Consider the following 18,434-nt stretch of genomic DNA (forward strand, 5'->3'; position numbering starts at 1 on the left):
AATAAAGCACACTTACTGCCTAATATCAATCCATTAGATGTTTACAGTGCGGACAGAAGATGATCATGTTTTATTTGCCAGCATACCGTTTATTGTTGAGTGAGAATTTAGTGGACTGCAGAGAGAGTTGTGGGAAGGTGAGAGGAAGTGGGAAGCTGTTTAAAATTCCAAACAGGTAGGGACGAGGCTTCAGGAGGGTAGTGGAACAGCTACAAACACATACACACACACACACACACACACACACACACACACACACACACACACACACACACACACACACACACACACACACACACACACACACACACACACACACACACACACACACACACACACACACACACACACACACACACACACACACACACACACACACACACACACATACAGATGTGGGGAGAGAAAATAGGCAACCCCTATGCAGAAAATGCAGTTGCATTTGTATAAAAAATATTAATCAATTAAGCATGTCATACAGTTAATCAACAACTACTTTGTGCAAATGATTAATCACAACAAAAATAGCATAAGTCAATAATTAAAATAATTGTTAGTTGCAGCCTTACTTGTATGCACTGCAAATTTACACACTATGGACACTGGAATACATTTACTGTACACCTTAATGCTTTCCTATGATTTTTCATTGTTAAACCTAGATGCTATATAAATACTATGAAAGCATCAGTCCACAGAGAAATGCACACAATCAGTATTCAGAAACTGTGCCTTTAAATGTGCCATCAGGATTTACGTAAGGTTGTGATGTCACAACTATATATAGGTAGAAAGTGCTGTTACAGTCATTCCCCAGCTGTAATGATGGTGCAATCAGAGCAGATTTTGCTTTTTCAGGGGGTGGGGGCTTAAAAGAGACAGGTACTAAAACAAAGCTTTTCAGACTACAGGTATATTCAGACAGAATATGAGAAAAATAATGTATTTTTTCGAACGTTGTAGCATGCAAACATGTTATAGTAGAAATCCTTATTCAAAGTATGAACCTGAAGATGAGCATAATACAGGGCCTTAAATGTTACTTTCCACCATCAGCAGAACCTCTGTCTAATTTGGACTCTGAAGCTGAAGTGAGTAGGGTTAGGAGGTGACCTTGATTATGCAGACAGTTCAGTGTCGGTGCATTAGCATTCACGTGGATGTATAATGTTTGAAATTGTATTCAAAAAGGGAGGGAAATTACATCAAAGTGATCAAGAAAAGGGTGGCAAATAAAGGTGCTGTGGGAAATAATTATAGTCATACATTTATGGATCCACCATATGCTCCTGTCCCATTAAGCCATAACCCTCATACCTCACCATCATCCAATGTAAAATCAATACAACATGATTTAACAGATAAAGCAAAATCAGGGACAGTTGTAGAATCACTGACTGGAAAGCCTCATGGGACGATAAAGTTGCTGTTTGGAAAAACAAGTCGGCAGAGGAATAACAGAGGGGGAAGATGGAGCCTGCGTTGTGTGTTTACCGTCACCATGGAAGAGTGCACAGACTGAGTGTTACCGAGAGAGTTCAGGCAACGGAGGAACAGATGAGACTGTATAAACACACGTGACCCTGCTAGTGCTGTCAGCTGTCCCAGTTACTGGCTGGGTTATGTGTGTGCGTGTGTGTATGTGTGTGTGTGTGTGTGTGTGTGTGCATGCACATGCGTGTAGGTGTGTAAAGATTCATGTTGCAGTTGCAGCGTGTTGGTGCACAGGCGCATGCAAACACAGAGAAAAAACTCCACAGGGGCTAGAGGACGAGCATAAATCACATTCCCTCCACATTTTAGTTGATTTCTATGTTGCTCAGTGTGAATGCCTGAAACAAAAGCGACATGTGGTGACTCCGTAACTGAGGTCTTCACTAGCTCACAGTGCCACATGCCACACAGTATAATGCTTTGGTTTGGTGTTGCAAACAGCCAACAAGGGACAGTTTAAGAATCACATAATTTCCATATGTAGGTCAGTTTATTTATTGAAAAACTGATTGAGGCTCTAGAAAATCTAGCCTGGGACAGGAGACTTTGGTCACAAGTCATTTCACAGAGAGGGCGTCCGCAATGGCTGTAAAATGTAAACATAACTATGATGAAATGCTTATCACAGCACTGTGTCCTTTGTCAAGTAGAGCAACACACTTTTCCCCAGGAAAAGGGCATGTGAGCTGAGCGCGAACAAGCGGGGAGCGCAAGAGTTTTGGATAAAGAGCAGAGCGGATTTTGAATTCCCCTCTGGTAACGCTCACACTTACCCTTAAAATCCAGATACACTGCTAGCAAATTTCAATTTGCTCTGCAGCTGCCTCTGGGCAAAAAACGTTGGAGCTCATTAACTATGTCAGAAACAAACCAATCAAATCGAACTATCTGTTCTGGCGATGACGACAGTGCTGCGCCATCCAAAACAAACAGCCATTGAGTCGTTTCCGTTGCTCTAGATATGTCTCTGATTAGTCGTAATGCTATACAATTGCGTGCAGTGGTATTTTGAAATGGTAAATGGTATGACTGTACTTGTACTTCTATAGCGCCTTTATAGTCTTCTGACTGGTCAAGACGCTTTCACACTACTTGTCACATTCACACTGATGGCAGTGGACATCTACATACCATCTAATCTAACCATTCACACCACATTCACAGACCCATGCGCAGCACCAGAAGCAATTCGGGGCTCAGTGTCTTGCCCAAGGACACTTCACTGGAGGAGCCGGGGATTGAACCACCGATGCCTCGAATGGAGCCACAGCTGCCCATGCATGCGTTGGTGCTGCCCCATGAGTTGGGAAGCTCTATCGCTCATTACCAGACACTACGTCTTTCTAGATGTGAGTCTGGATATTTTGGCAGCGGCTTGGCAAGCAGCTCTGTGCACTGGCCACATGGAATTAGGGCGGGCCCCGTCCGCGCAGCTTTTTTTCTTTTTTTGGATTGAGCAATTTGAGTGGAGCGAGATGAAATCTGGGCTGAGCAGCATGGAGGAATATTGAACAGCCCGGCCAGGAGCGGCTTTGAGTCGGGGAGTGAAGGGAATGGAAAGCTAACCTTTGTCCAAAGCCTACGGCTGCTGCTAAGTCAAGTTCATGTTTATGCAGCTAGCTAGAGCCTCGAATCACATTATGTCGATTCTCATAAAATGGCCATTATTACAATCATTATCGGGATTATGCTTAAAAACAGGTTACTGTACCAAGCATGTGCTTTTGCATGTGCTTGTCTAGTGGGGGGGGCTTAGAACAGACAGGTGAGAGCTGCTGGGTGTAGCGCTGTAGCCTATTTACAATTCTGGCGGGGGATGCTTTTTTCTGAAACCACCTACCGCAGCTTTAGTCTGTGCACAATTCATCAGCACGGCTTTAAGAATAAGGTGTTGCTCAGTGATTGAGAGACTAGGCTACTCACTGGACTAGTTGGTGAGTTCGCAAGCTAACGGCTAAAATGGTAGGAAGCCAGGAACATGCTAATGCTAGTCAGTCATAACAGCCAATTTTCCCTCTGTACTGGGCTTTTTACTCCCTCTGGTATTTTATTCTCAGAATCATTTCATTAGCTGTACAGAACAATAAGTTCAAACTGTGTATTCAAAAAATGCATTGTGGCCTACTATCCACTTCTCTCTTGTAAATGCAAACCATTCCTCTTTTCTGGAGCAGTTTATACTCCAACAAAGAAGGGTTGAATAAAAGTCCTCACTGGCAAGATAGCTTATTGGTCAATTGGGTGGATTCGCCTGTCAGAAGTTCACTAAAGTTATACTAAATGCAAATGTTGCTGTTTTAAATACTGGCCTTCACACTTTACGTCCAGGTCTTTACTCTCAGTTGTAGATTGCTCACAATGGAAACAAACTTCCAAAACTGAAAGCGTGCAACTGGATCCCAAACAAACACGGCCCTCCTTCTTCAATTACTGTGACAACATTCCTCTTGCAGAGATTTATTACACTCAATTCATTCCCTGCTTATTCTCAATACTTGTTCCGTGCTCACTCAAATCTTGACTTGAAGACTGATTTCCATTTAAATTTGTTTTATGCCCTTTCAATATTTTTGCCGCTAATGAACTTGCACTCACAAGCAGCAATGTTTAGCCTCATTGTTTTTTCTTATTTTCACCTTTCCTTCAATTTTGCATCAAGAACTATTATGTTGCCCGATTAAAACAGTCACACTAACACTTAAGGATAGAAAGCAGGATATTTAATAAGGTCAAGGGACAAAGCTGGATGGAAACACATCGTTTTTGCCTTTTCCTGTATCTCTTTTTCCCTTTCCTCCCATCCATTCATTGATTCCATTCACTGTTGTCTAGAGCCTCTTTTTTTCTTCACCTTTCCTCTCTCACTTAGGCGTCTGCTCTAATTTGCATTTGCTGGCTCTGATGGACGCCGATAGGGCACTGCTCTCCTCTTCACAACACACTCTTCCCTCTGTTATTCAGCTTAGTTCTACTCTAAATCATAGCACTCTGCTCAACGTTGCTCTCCGTCTGTTTTTCTTCCTTTCACTTCCTTGACCATTTTGTTTTCACTCCCTCCGTCTGCTTTTCATTTCCATGCCTCAGATCCCTCCAGATAATTCCACCCCTTCTACACTCTGTCCTTCATTGGTATACACCTGCTCCATTGCTCACCTCGCACCCTCCCCTATCGTCTTCTCGCTCACAAATAGCCGTGAGGTCATGAATGTCTTAGATCTCCATCGTGTTTCATGGGTCACAGCAAGTAAACCTGGCTGGTTGAGCAGCTGCTGCCCAATTTGCTCATTTGAGACAATCAATGAAAGTAACTGAGGGACGACAATACTTTCAAGACACGCATTTACAAATACACACACACACACATACACACACACACACACACGCTCCAGTCCTAATTGTTGGCTATTACTTCGCAAGTCTGGGATTGCATGTCTTATTAAATACAGAATTTCAAATGAGCTTTGTTAAATAAGAAAGTACTCCCCTTTTAATGAAGCTAATTTATATGGAAATTACACATAATTCTGACGATTCAGCGAGAGATTTATCCTCATTGGATGAAGGGGAGGAATTAAAGAAAAAAAAAAAAGAGTAGGATAGTGATTTTTTTCACCCCCGCCTAAGCTTGCTGTTGGACTCTTTCTGCAAGTTTGCTTTTGAAGCATACTCTCGGGGGGGTTCAGGTCATGTATGTTTGGTTTGGGGATACAGCCATCAGTGAGCTGTGTGTGTGTGTGATGGAGAGCGTGTGTGTGAACTCCTGTCCTTGTGCTGACCCTGCAGAGCTCCAGCCTGCCTCTCTGGTTCCCTCTGATCCATCATGCTGTCTGATTGCCCAGAGAAAAGCCATTACTCTGAAACAACACAACACATTAGCAGTGAGCTGCAGGTGTCTCTCCTCTGTGTTGTGCTCATTCCTCACCATCCATGGATGCAGATGTCATGTTTACAGTGCCATTACCTAGCAGTCAAATGGCTCAACGGTGGAGCCGAGGCAGAGGTCTCCCACCTGAAATATACTGCCATATTTGAAGTGTGCAACCCATCAGTTGCTTTATTTTGTTGGTTGACTCCATACTAAAATCTTTTTAAGAGTGTTGATCTGCATACTGTATGATAAGACAATGTTTCTGTCTTTCTCACTCTGACTAGTGATTTATTAATGCAGGTCTGTATGCAGCTATGCCCCTGCAGACTGCTTCTGTCCCTCAGGCAAAAAAGCTCAGCATTGCCCCCTGGTGGTAATTAGCCAAGAAGTTTAATTGGCCAATATTTCCTCATGTCTCCTGACACAATCCTCAATGGGTATAAATGAAAAATCCAGTAGGCAAATCCGAATATATCCTCAAAGGAAATAGATGGAAAGGTGAATTGAGCAGATGAGAGAGAGGGATGCCTCAAAAACTAATATCTTTTGCATATCCCTGCTTTATTGACTGCTGGTTCACCTCAGGAGTGGGTACTGTATCTAACGCTCTCAGAATTTACTGTGCACTTTGAAACTACAATGCTTTCACATGTATTTTTTACATGGAGTTTCCATGGAGACAACTCTACTAATCAACATGTGGGCAGTATGTTAAAAATATGTTCACCCAGTTTAAATAATGAATAAAAGCTTTATTCAAGCATGAATTTAAAAAAAATAGTGACAAAGAAAAATGATCAGAACTCACAAGAATTTGCATAAATATATACCATCAGAGCAGTTCAGAGACAACATATTTGAAAAGGAAATATAGAACTGCAATAACATACATAAACAAGCAGCAAAAATAAAAACAAATCAACGATGATGCAAAATGAATAATTAGAATACAATAAACATGTGTCTCTGCTGTGCAGGCCTTTTTTTCTCATGGTCAAATGCATTGTTGCCACCTAGAGGTTGCTGATACAGTCGAATCATTGCAGTCTTTCTTTCTTTTCTTTTTTTTTTTTTAAAAGTCCTCAACAATTACAAAATGCACACAGTTTGAAATCGAGCAACTCTAATTTGAAGTTGAGAATCAGTGCAGAAACAGTCCAAGTGAGCAGTGTTATGGCGCTCTGACATAATGCACATTATGCAAAAAAAGAAAAAAAGTGCATTCCTGTGGGATTAGACCGGCTATTGTGTCTCAAAGCGAGGGGGCCGTGAACTGCAGATTGGCTCATGTTTCAGAGCCTAAACGTCTGCTGATTGTTATCCAGTGTGACATCTGACGAGCAAGAAAAGCTTACAGATAGTTTCACTCTGCAAAATGTGTGTTCTACATCCAGGCCTGTAATCACAAGTACTGAAAAACACCTGCAGGATTGGAACAAATAAAACACTAAACTGACCATTTGCTCCTCTGATTATAAATTTTAACTGATGTGGATGAATAGTGTCAATATGATGGTGCACTTCACGATCATAAAACATGTAGTTGTGAAAGCTGCAGAGTACACCCGCAGCATAATGTTAGCTAAGCACTGTTTGACAATTGAGTTCTCTTTGCTCCACTAAGGCCATGGAGTTAAATAAACCATTAGGCAAAATAAACGTTAACACTCATACCACAATGTATATCCACACCAACAGTTCAGCAAGCTTCATTCTTATATAAAAAAAACAATTCATATCAATATGGATGCAAAACAAATATTCACACGTGTGTACTGAACAACAGTGAATTTCAACAGTTTCCCCTCTATAAAAATAGCTTAAAAATCTGACACATATTTTAGTACAGTGTAGGATTAAGTCAGTTTTTTTTTCTTTTTACATCTGAGACGGTTTAATAACAGGCTGGTACATAAGTCCTCTGCTCCTCCTCTCCTCCTATGACAATGCATTGCACAAGACCACCAAAGTCCCAATAAGGAGCGCTAAAGGGAGAAAAAAATGAATGGCATCTTCACCTCACCCCTGCTCTGGACTAAGACTCCGAACTCCAACTGTCTGCAGGCAAGTAGCACAGACATTTCTGCACAGAGCTTCACATGCACAGTGGTTAAGTAGAGCAGGACTCAGAAGAGGAAAGAGTATGGCCAAACAGTACAATATGTGCGCTCCATAGCAATGTCAGGATCATTGAAAAGGTGAAGCAGGAAGGACGGAACATGCCACATTTGACAAACAGAAATCACAGAATCTCTCTCACACTGGAAAAGGGCATCATCGGACACATAAGCATTTAGTAACTGATAACCTATAGAACACATACACTAATCCACAACACACAGAAGCGTGTTGGGAACTGAGACGGATCTGTAAATACAACAAACAGGGCAGGTGTCTAGGAAGAGATTGTCACATTTCATGCTTCTGCACACAGGCAATAATTATCTGAACGAGACAAGCAATAAACATTGTTGTCATCACCTTCATCATCATCATCATCATCATCATTCACGCCCAGTTAATTCACGTACACAGTAGGCAAAACACTACTGCACACGTAAGAGTAAGTGCACAGGCGTACAAATACATCCCTTTACAAACACACCTCCCATTGCACCGTGGGATGTAACTTATACCGTAAGTGGTGGATAGCTTGTACCGATACCCGAGAATAAAAAAGCAAACAGAGAAGGCAAACACAACGCGACGCAAGCAGAACGAGTGATACAGACCACTGACATCATAAGGACACTTGAAGAAAGATTGTATTGTTTGGATTAACTAAACGCAGTTGCTATGTACCGCTGTGTTTGCTGGTTATAGCTTGTCAAAGCATATAAAATAATAACTATCTGTACTATATCGCAAAAAATAAACAACTCAAAACTCTAGCAGCAGTTGTAAAAAGGCCACTGAATGCTTGTGTGTGTGAGAGAGACGCATACTCAACGGCACAGGTAGGAACTAGACATGACGTCTTTATCCTTAAACCATCATGCACTGACATTACCCTTTAAAGACTGAATCACAGCCTCAAACACAGTTTCTTGCTCCAGTTTCCAATCATGCCATTACGAATATTTAACTGTATGCATAAAGTACAGCATCACAGGTTACAGTGCAGCTTCCTCTTGGTGAGTCACCAAACCCGGGGATGAGCCCCAGAAAAAGGGTGGAGCTTATTGCCAGGCTAGTGATAAAAGCAAACAAAAAGTGCCTCAATCCTGTAACATGTAGGATTTCAAAGGCAGCGGCTGTCAAATCATGGCAGTAAATGATCAAGGACTCACGTACAAGCTTCAGTTTTCTGGCTGCAGCTATGCCAAATACCTAAAGAGCACAAATATTCCTGTGGAGAAAGTCTTTTAGGATCGTTTCCGGACAACAGCAGAATATTGAAGTGCAAAGAAAGGCCTGTTATGTGAGTCTAACTGAAAAGGCCCAAACTTAAATGACACCCTGCGCAGTTGATCTGTACATTAACACCTAGGTACTTACGTATTAAGTTGCCCTGAAGTCAAAATTTGCTTTTCAAGTTACTGTGATGTCAACTGATTCAATGTCAAATTAGTGAAAGAGCGACTCAGTTTGAAGAACCCGGCGAGTGATCGTAGATTTACACAAAAGGACACTTTGAAATCTATCGTGTTAAAGCATCAAGCCCAGCGCTGTCCTGCCTACGTCCCATCTGCAGAGAACCCAAATGAATAATAAACATTTTGAGCAGGCAGTAAAACTGAACTTTTTCAAAAAGCAGATTCAACCCAAAAGGGACAGTTTTAAGGTTTCTTAGTGCGCTTAAACATTTGTTTTGGAGGGCAGTGGACAATATTTGAAGTTGTGTTAAGACATATGTCACATTGTCAGAACTCCCTCAATCATTCCCCCGCCCCGATTCTTCCATCTCTATGAAGCTTTGGCCTTTCTCGCTCGTGGTGATGTTTTATCCTCGGACTTCACAACCCCATTGGCAGCACCTCCTGACAAGACAAGCGGTTAGAAACAGTCCTGATGAAAATAATTTCAGATATGTAAATTCAACAATATTCAACAGTATTACAAACACATCTGAAATGACACATAAAATGAAACACAGGATTACATAATGTCTATTTGCTCAGGTTCTTGAATGCTCACCCCTTGTAGGCTCCCTTTTGTGAGGCTTGCTCTTCGGGCTTACTGCTTTCTTCTTTGAGGCCTGGTTCTGGCTGTGCTCCCTCCACTTTTTCAACTGGAAGTTAATAAATTTCCACATCATCCATGCCTGTGTCAGGCAAATAGCTGCCAGACAAGTCATCCTGAGGGGTGGGGAAGACACATTTCAGAACTATAAATGTTACCCACTGAACCTCAGAAACAGCCGGAGAGGTTTGCAAAGCATGTTTTCATTTTGAATAGTGCAAGAATTACATAATTTATCGAAGCCTGAAACTGTAAAAATAGGCATTATCATTGGATGTTCAACTTTTCAATAGTTCTTGAATGGATCATATGTGAATGCCTCGCTTGAGATCGACAGCCAAAAATTCAGCAAAACTTTCAATAAACTTCAACCTACACAGAGCAGAGAAGAGACGACAGGAGAGGTTGTAAAAATGTAAATAGTTCAATGAATAAGCCTGTGAATGTTCTCATTTGTCCAGGTCATCGTGATCATCGTTATTCGCCTAGGAAGATGTTTCACCTCTTATCTGAGTCAGTTCACGTACGCATCTGACCAGGTTGGGACTGGTCCAACTAGCTGGTGTGGAGATCCAAGTATTTAACCTCTCACAAGGCCGATGATCTCACTGGAACCCTTTGTGCTCCAAGTGCCAACGACCGTTGTTAGAGTGACAGTCGTTGGTGGGAAGTAGGTTTGGACTTCGTTAGTGCTCTATTGAGTCTTGGCGACCGTCGTTAGAGTCACAGGAGGCCATTTGTGAACAGTTGTTCTTTGAGGTTAGATTGTTGAATCTTATGAAGGGATGAAAGGGCTGCATTGTAAATTGGAGATAAGTGGTTTCTCAGACCTCCTCCTCTGTTTAGCGATGGTTTCTCTACTTTAACATAGATGGCTTCTTTAACTCCTCTTTCAAACCATCTGCCCTCTCTGTCCAGGATGTGGATATTGTTGTCATCAAAGGAGTGGGCTTTCTCCTTGAGATGTAAGTGGACAGCAGAGTCCAGGCCTGAGGAGTTAGCTCTCCTGTGTTGGGCCATGTGTTTATGCAGTGGTTGTTTTGTTTCTCTAATGTAGAGATCTTTGCATTCCTCGTTGCATTGGACAGCATAAACCAGGTTGCTTTTGTGGGTGTGTGGTGTTCTGTCCTTGGGATGTACTAGTCTCTGTCTGAGTGTGTTACCGGGTTTGAAATACACAGGGATGCAGTGTTTGTTGGATATCTTCCTCAGTTTCTCTGATACCCCAGCCTCATATGTTTCTCTTGTTTTCTTTTTCTTTTTTAACCACTTTGGTTTTCTTTCTGGAAGCAGCTGCCGGTTTCACAAAGGTCCAGCTGGAGTAACCACAAGTTGTGAAGGCGCCCCTCAGGTGCTTGCGTTCTTCCCCTTGGGCCTGTGAGCTGGTGGGTATGTTATCAGCTCTGTGTTGCAGTGTTCTGACTTGTGTTCCAGGGGGTTGTGGGAGTCAAACAGTAGATATTGATCTGTGTGAGTGGGTTTTCTGTACACCCCAATGTGGAGGCGCCTGTCATTCTCCATATGGACGTCACAGTCTACGAAAGGCAAATGTTGTCCATGACTTCTTCTCTGGTGAACTTGATGTTTCTGTCCACTGAGTTTATATGTTTGGTAAAAGTTTGCACCTCTTTGGGTTTGATTTTAACCCATGTGTCGACCACATATCTGAACCAATGGCTCGGTGTTATTCCTTTGAAGGAGTTCAAAGTACCCCTCTACCCCCTCCATGTATAGATTTGCCACAATAGGGAATAGTTCAATGGATACAGTAGCCCCTATTTGTTTTCCAATATTGGTGACATTTGTGGGCACTTGTATGAAAAATGTTCTCCCTCTTCTAGCCATGACTGTGCTGTTTTCATAGAGGAGCAGGATTTTTATATTTCAGTGAAAAACAAGTTGTCAGTTGCCATCTGGACTTGCCTTGTGGTGAGAACGTTGAAGTTGCCTTCTGCTATGGAAAAGCCCTGGTTTTCTGTGCGGGGCAGCCCGAAGCCAAACGTCAGAACTGAGAGTGTGAGGGTGAGGAGGCGGGCGATGACAAAAAGTAGCGCCCACAGAGTAAAACTGTAAAGGAGAAAAATAAAATGCATCAGGTTGTTCGGATCAGAAAGGCACAAAATACGTAATGGGAAAAAAATGAACGCAATACCCCTTCTGCTTGTTCTCATCACTGAAGTAGAAGAGGCGTGAAGCGTGGAACAGGAGCTCCACCAGGTAGTGAGGGACCAGCAACACCAGGCCCAGTCGGTGGAGGCTAAACAGACGGACGCAGAGAGAGAGGCGGCAACACAGAGTTAATAAGGACAACTCAGCACACAGAGAAAGAGGAGACAGCACTGAACACTATCAGCTGCATGTACTCTTCTTATAGAACATGGATTTGAACCAGCAGATACAACATGTTCCCCACATTACATTTTTTTATAGATCAAGAGGAAAAGGGACGAGCAAAGGGAAGAGACTCAAATCCAAATACATTACGACACCTTATGGTTTCAATTCCCCATATAGAAGAAAAGTTTAAAGATAATAAATGAAAGCTAAATACTGAGCCTCACTCTAAGAAAAAGCAAAAGAAGCATCCACAGACAGATAGATACTGTGTAGTATCTTAATGTCAGGTTCGATGAGGTCGTCTGAGTTGTTAATAACATAACGTGGAGTAATATTTCACTCACTTTAGGACATAGGCACCAGTGATGTGGACAACGTAAAGGCAAATGTAATAGAGCTGGCGGGGGATGTCCTCCTGTGGAAATAAAACAAAGGATCAATTAACACAAACGGCACACTTTTTGTGTTAATACATTGTTTTACATTGTTCTACATTTTTTTCATGTAGCATTTATGACTTGAATATGATGCGTATCCTTTGGATTTTAGTTGTTTTATTTACTTTATGGTGAAACATTTTGTAGGACCAAAGATTGTCTTTAAAATCTGTCAACTTTAAAACACAATCAGGACTCGTTAACCACCATTTAGCTTAGACCGTATGATACATTACATTTTCTTTGCTAATTAAGACTCAACATCCTTTTGGTTCTACAGTAAACTACAACACGCATTATCCAATAAACCTCAAATCAAGAAACTTTGTCAACTGAGTAGATAAAAGGGTAATAATAAGTGACAGTGTCTTTATGCTAATTCCACCAAGAAAAAAACATTTAATTCTTGCTTGTATATAACATTGCAACAATTGCATTAATGTGGTGTCGAAATAATCGTAAAAATGGAAACGGGAAAATTCATGTGAAACATGGGGAATGAAAGGAAATGTTGGGTTGATGGTGCTTTTTTATTAAATTACATATTGCATAGAACTTTTTGGGGGGACATGTTATTTTTAACCATTAATTGCTATCGACATAGAGTGACCAAACCAAGTTATTTATTAGCATTAACCCTAATAACAAGTCCGGTAAAACAATATTTTTATGGTTTTAGGGAATGTACTGGTGCAGCAACATCTTAGGGGCAAAATCACTAAAATAAATACCAATAATAAATATATCAATGTGTTGTTTAAATGTTTTGAGCCATAAAATACAAGACTTTTTCTTTGTAGTGTCCATGTTGTTTCCACATTATGATTTAAAGCTCATAAACACACCAAAGTCGGGAGAACGACTTCCCAACTCGGAAAATGGGAGCATCTGAGGAGCATGTGAATGCATCATGAGCTCTGCAACAGAGGTGTGATTGTTTAAGGTATTCCCAGTCCCCCTGTACTCCATACTGCACATCTGCATGGCCGTCAGCTGACTCATGACACATGACAACAGCAGCATGGATTAGCAGCGGTTAGAGGGGAAGTTATTGACTCATCATCGGTTACAGACTACAGAGCCTGTTACACTTCAACTTGACTGCTTAAACTCTGTACTCTATCTTATTACCTTGTTTTAATCCTGTAATAACGGGCTTGTTTTATCTTATTCTTGAAAGACGTGCCTTATTTTATATATTTTTAAAATATTGTATTCTTTGTAAATATACGTTCCTTATTTTATTCTTTGTAAACAGGTGTCAAAAACATTTGAGGAGGATGCAATTGCAATTTTGTTGGGCTCACACAACGACAAAATAAAGTTCTTGAATTTTGAATCTATACAGTTGATTTGGCTGTAAAAAACCAAAATTAAACGTGACGCCTTGAGCCAATGTGCCACCTTACATCTTTAATATGATGATGATTTACATAAATAAATACGTTTTCTTAAATGACCTTACCTTCCGTACTTTTTGAAAGTACAGCTCTGGAAGTGCATGGAGCCAATAGGCAATTTGGCAGATGTAGAAGAACTTGACCTGGAAACTAGACAGAGGACAGATTGTGCAGAGGTAAGAGTCTGGGTGTTATTTCAGTTTGGACAGATGTTATATCATACTAATGTACAACAGATCATGTTGTGAATGGGGCACTGTTTGGTTAAAATACAAGTTTGAAATGCACAACAAGTCAAACCAGTAAGGCAAAAGGTAAAAAAACACAACCGACCCAGAATCCAAAACATCTCTTTTGACATAATTGACCGTGATATTAAACTTTAAATAAGATATTAAGATTAATTCCAACAACTCCAAAAACCTGAAAAAATGCATGCACAATTCCTTAGTTGAACTCATTTAAGATTTTGTTCTGATATTTCTGTGATGAACCACTAAGCTGTAAAATATGAAGATATGATGTGTAGGAGTCTTTACTTACACCATGTAAGTGTGTGGGTAACCATCCCATAAGAAAGTAGGATTTGTTGCAAAGTCCTCCTGTGGGAGAAAAAGGGACACGACATAAGATAAAGCCTAATTTCTGCTGGGACAGAGTGTGTCTGTGACTCCTGACCCTCGTACCGCTGTCAGGATGCTGCAGCCCCAGATGAAGGAGAAGAGATAGAAAGCCGCAAGCTGTCCAGACTCGTTGAACTTGCTGTGTTTGGTTTTTGACAGGTGCAACCTCCTGTTCATTTTCTGAAATTGAACAAAAATATTACACAAGGTGCATCAATATATCATGTTGATGCTGGAGATATTTAGCTGCTTCCCCTTTCATTTTTTAAACTATGTTTCACTTTTTTTTCAGTCACTCAGATAAGATGGTGTAGATTAATTGTCACTAATCGATTTATGAGATTAATTATGAAATACTGGTTATACCCGGGCAAGTTTTCCCCTTTTTCCTTCTTGCACAAATAATGCATTTCTTAAAGGATAGGTTCACATCTTTTCAAGTCCACCTTAAGGCTGCGTGGCTTAGGAAGTAGAGCGGGTTGTTTGTTAATTGCAGGGTTGGGGTTTCGATCCTCCCCTCCACGTGTCAAAGTGCCCTTGAGTGAGAAGTGAACCCCAAACTGAATACATTCCGTATACAGAATGAGGACTGAGGATTTTGTCCCCCATCTCTTAAAGGTCCCATATCATGCTCACTTTCAGGTTCCTACTTGTATTTTGGATTTCTGCTGGAACGTGTTTTTCCAAATAATACCATTATTTTTCTTTGATTTAGTTCCTGTCTCTTTCAGCCCCACTCCTGCATCTGCACCCTTGGCATCTCTGCATCTCTGCACCATCATTGGAGCCCGGAAATGACTGTTATGGCACTGTTGGCTTGCTCTTCCTATATATAGTATAGTTGTGACATCACAACTGCACAGAAGTCCTAACGGCTCATTTAAAGGCACAGTTTCTGAGTACGGGCTGTGGGCATTTCTCTGTGGATCGATGCTTTCACAGTATTAATATAGCACATAGGCCTGCTCTATATTAAAAAAAACACATGGAAATCTCACTTTTTACAATATGGGGCCGTTAACGGTCAGTGTAAACAGGAGGAATTTTACAGCAAGCAAAACCATTTTCAATGTTTACACTATAGTTTTAAGAGACATGAAAAAGTGGGATTCTGGCACCCTGGTAGCTCAACTGGTAAAGCATGTGTCCCATATAAAAAGGCTGAGTCCCTACAGAAGCGGTCTGGGTTCGACTCCGACCCGTGGACCTTTGTTGCATGTTTTTTCTTCTCTCCCTTTTCACCCTCTCAATCTTGAACCGTGCTCTCAAATAAAGGCAAGGAAAATAATCTAAAAAAAAAGGAGGAATTGGATCCTATCCTTTAAGAGAGATGTCAAATGTGCTCCACAGAAGATTTTTATTTTTGGAAAAATAAATCTATTAATGATATCCCACTGGGAGCTGACATCAAAGACAAAAGATGTCAGCAGAAACACAAACATCTTTTCAGTTATTCTGCTGAAGTGCACTTGCAGCTGGAAGGACTGGACCTGGTTTCCAACAAACAGCTCTCCAAACCTTACTCCCGGACCAGCACGGAGCCAAAACACGAGTCGTTGTTTGATTCTTTTGATATGAAAAACTAGATGTTTTTCAGCACAGTTGCTGTTCGCCTCATGCTGTGTTAATACACATAAGTAAAGCGATTGAAATAATATGCCGCTGCGTGCAAACAAAAAAACCATGTGAGCCAATATGATGTTCTGCTGAGCTTGGATATTGGTGTACTCACGTCGAGAATATATTCTTGTATCAAGGCGTGTAGGATGACTGCAATAAGCAGGTAGAAAAACACAGTGGCCACATCTTTAGGGCCATATTGATAAAGGTTCACTGGATCACTCTTTTCATCTGCAACAAAAAAAAGAGAAACAAAGTTAAAACCGCAACATTCAGATGCAGGGAAATACAGTTAACTTGAGTTATCTTGTTACTGAATACTGCAATTATTACTGTCTGGACCTATAAACTTCAGCTCACCAAGAACTTGTGTAACATTGTACTGGACTGTGATGAACATTATGGCAAACTTGGCTGTGACCTGGAACACAAAGAAACAAACAGGATCAATGGAGCCGTATCTCATACAAAGGGAAGCCTGAGTAAGTGTTCATAAACTCAAACTGTAATAAACACGTGTATATAATGCTCTTAGATCGTCCAGTGTGGCAATTTAATTGTCCCTGGTGCACATAATTTCATTTTTATTTCATTTCATTTCATGCACACTTGTAATTAGGACTGTTGTGTCACTACAAGATCCTGAATTCATTGAGTCCCATAACTGGTGTCTGGGGACCTCCTGGGGCTGCCTGCAGGGGCTCTTAAGGGGCTCTTAAGGGGCTCTTTAGCAAAAAAAACAAAAACATTTAAATTCACCATCATTGCATGTGTCCTGGTGAGTGTGCATCAGGGGCTTCACTCCCTCCCTTTGAGTATTAGGCATTGATAATTCTGTCAGAAGCTTATAATAACCCATCTTTACGCAGATAAAGAATTTGATCTAATTTTCAGAATATTTTTAAGTCTGATGGCTGGTACAGGTCAGTAGACTGTTTCATTCAAAGTCAGCTATAGTTTCTCTGGGGCTGGGCTGGTAATCAAATGTGTAGCAAGCAGGCAGACATTTCAATCCTGACTATCTTGTTGCCAAAGGCCGGGTGCATGTATTGATTTCCTATGGAGGCAATGGATTAGCCGACTGACAAAATAACCTGTTAGCTGTGCCAGTGGGGCCTCCTCGCCATCTTCTTTGGCAATCGGTGAGACACATGAGAAGGGAAGGAGAGAGAGAGACACCCTACAGCGCCCTGCCCCTGGAGTGCTGCTGTCATGTCAGCTAAGTTAGCAGCAGCACACATCACTCGGCTAACCACAGCTCCTGTCCAATCACACAGTACCTCGAACATCAGGCCGAGGAGGATAATCATGGCCAAACACGAAACCATGTCGGCGTGATTCTGGATCACAAACTCGTGGCTCAGCACCGGCGGGCTCTTGTTCTTCTTGCGGAACCCCATGGCTAACCCAGCCGCGGCTCTCCCTCCTCTGGCTCCCCGGTTGAGTGTAGCTGGGTTGGAGGAGCTGGCTGCTAACGGCCTGCAAGTCTCTGCAAGGATGGATGTTTACCGATCGCTCCGCCGCAGTCCGCACGCACCGTGACCCGCTGTTAGTGTGTTTAAAAACAGTCATGAAGATGCATCGCACCAAAACCAAACACACAACACCCACTTCTTCCCCCTGCCTGGTGAAGTCAGATGATGACGGGGCCCTCCCACTTCAAAAACCCCATTCATGAACCGCCCAGTGTCATTGACGTAGAAGGAGAACCCAGGCCCGTGGTGCCTTCACGGACTCCGCGTAGAGCTCGGTTCACTGAGGTCGGATGGTATGGGGGACTAAACATGGGTTAAGTCTTAATACATGAATAAGTAAATACTGAAATAAATGTATTTATGAATAAATGCGGGCGGTTGAAGATGGATGGGTGGATGGATAAATAAATGCATGAATAAATGGGACCTCCTACCTCATTAACATATGGAAACAGAAATAAATAAATAAATAAATGTAGCTGAACAAAAATGTAGAAATACACGTAAAGCATTTATTTATTATTTATTTATTCAATTATTTCAACATCTATTTACTTATCTCTAGTTGTCTGTAGCTATAACATGTGCTACTAAATGTGTTTTATTATATCTTATTGTATTTAGTTGATCTTCCTTTACCTTGTGCTTTATTGTTTCCTGCTGTGTTCAATTTACCTTCTTTTTAGCGCACATTGTTTTAACCTCTTTTATCTTTTACTTTGTGCTTTATTGTATCTCATTGTACTCATTTTACCTTTTTATACTTAATTGTTTTAGTATTTTACTTCTAGTAAGGGTGTTGCAAATTTTAATACGCTATACGCACTATGATACGGTTTGTCTATGAACTTTTCAACGGAATTCCATTGCTAGGCAACAGCGTTGGTCCTCTGTAACTTCCTGTCAGTTGATGTCTTTCACATACACTGCAACAGGACATAAACTGGGACACATTTATAATGTTTACATCTTTGAAAAGATCTACATGTCTCTGTCAA

The 18,434-nt window shown here is 41.3% G+C and overlaps 1 protein-coding gene across 1 annotated transcript; it reads right to left on the reverse strand.

Annotated features, from left to right (window-relative positions):
- Positions 1-6,101: 6,101 nt before the first annotated feature.
- Positions 6,102-17,573, reverse strand: LOC310951654 (translocating chain-associated membrane protein 1-like 1). The gene is made up of 11 exons (XM_083919982.1): positions 17,242-17,573; positions 16,322-16,382; positions 16,074-16,192; positions 14,405-14,521; positions 14,262-14,320; positions 13,784-13,868; positions 12,226-12,296; positions 11,697-11,801; positions 11,468-11,611; positions 9,500-9,660; positions 6,102-9,342 (listed from the first exon to the last, which is right to left on the reverse strand). The coding sequence occupies exons 1-11, from the start codon at positions 17,359-17,361 to the stop codon at positions 9,269-9,271; spliced, it is 1,116 nt and encodes a 371-aa protein (XP_083776108.1). The 5' UTR covers positions 17,362-17,573; the 3' UTR covers positions 6,102-9,268.
- Positions 17,574-18,434: the final 861 nt, after the last annotated feature.

Source organism: Echiichthys vipera (genome assembly GCF_963691815.1).
Source record: "Echiichthys vipera genome assembly, chromosome: 9".
Classification (NCBI taxonomy): Eukaryota; Metazoa; Chordata; class Actinopteri; order Perciformes; family Trachinidae; genus Echiichthys; species Echiichthys vipera.

Bases quoted from the DNA above. Each gene is read 5' to 3' on its own strand.
- LOC310951654 (XM_083919982.1), bottom strand. From the start codon at position 17,361: ATGGGGTTCCGCAAGAAGAACAAGAGCCCGCCGGTGCTGAGCCACGAG. The intron at 13,869-14,261 runs GTAAGTAAAGAC...TCCTCTGTCTAG, and splicing joins TACCCACACACTTACATGGT to TTTCCAGGTCAAGTTCTTCT. The intron at 9,661-11,467 runs GCAAGTCCAGAT...CCCACCCCTCAG, and splicing joins TTCAACGTTCTCACCACAAG to GATGACTTGTCTGGCAGCTA.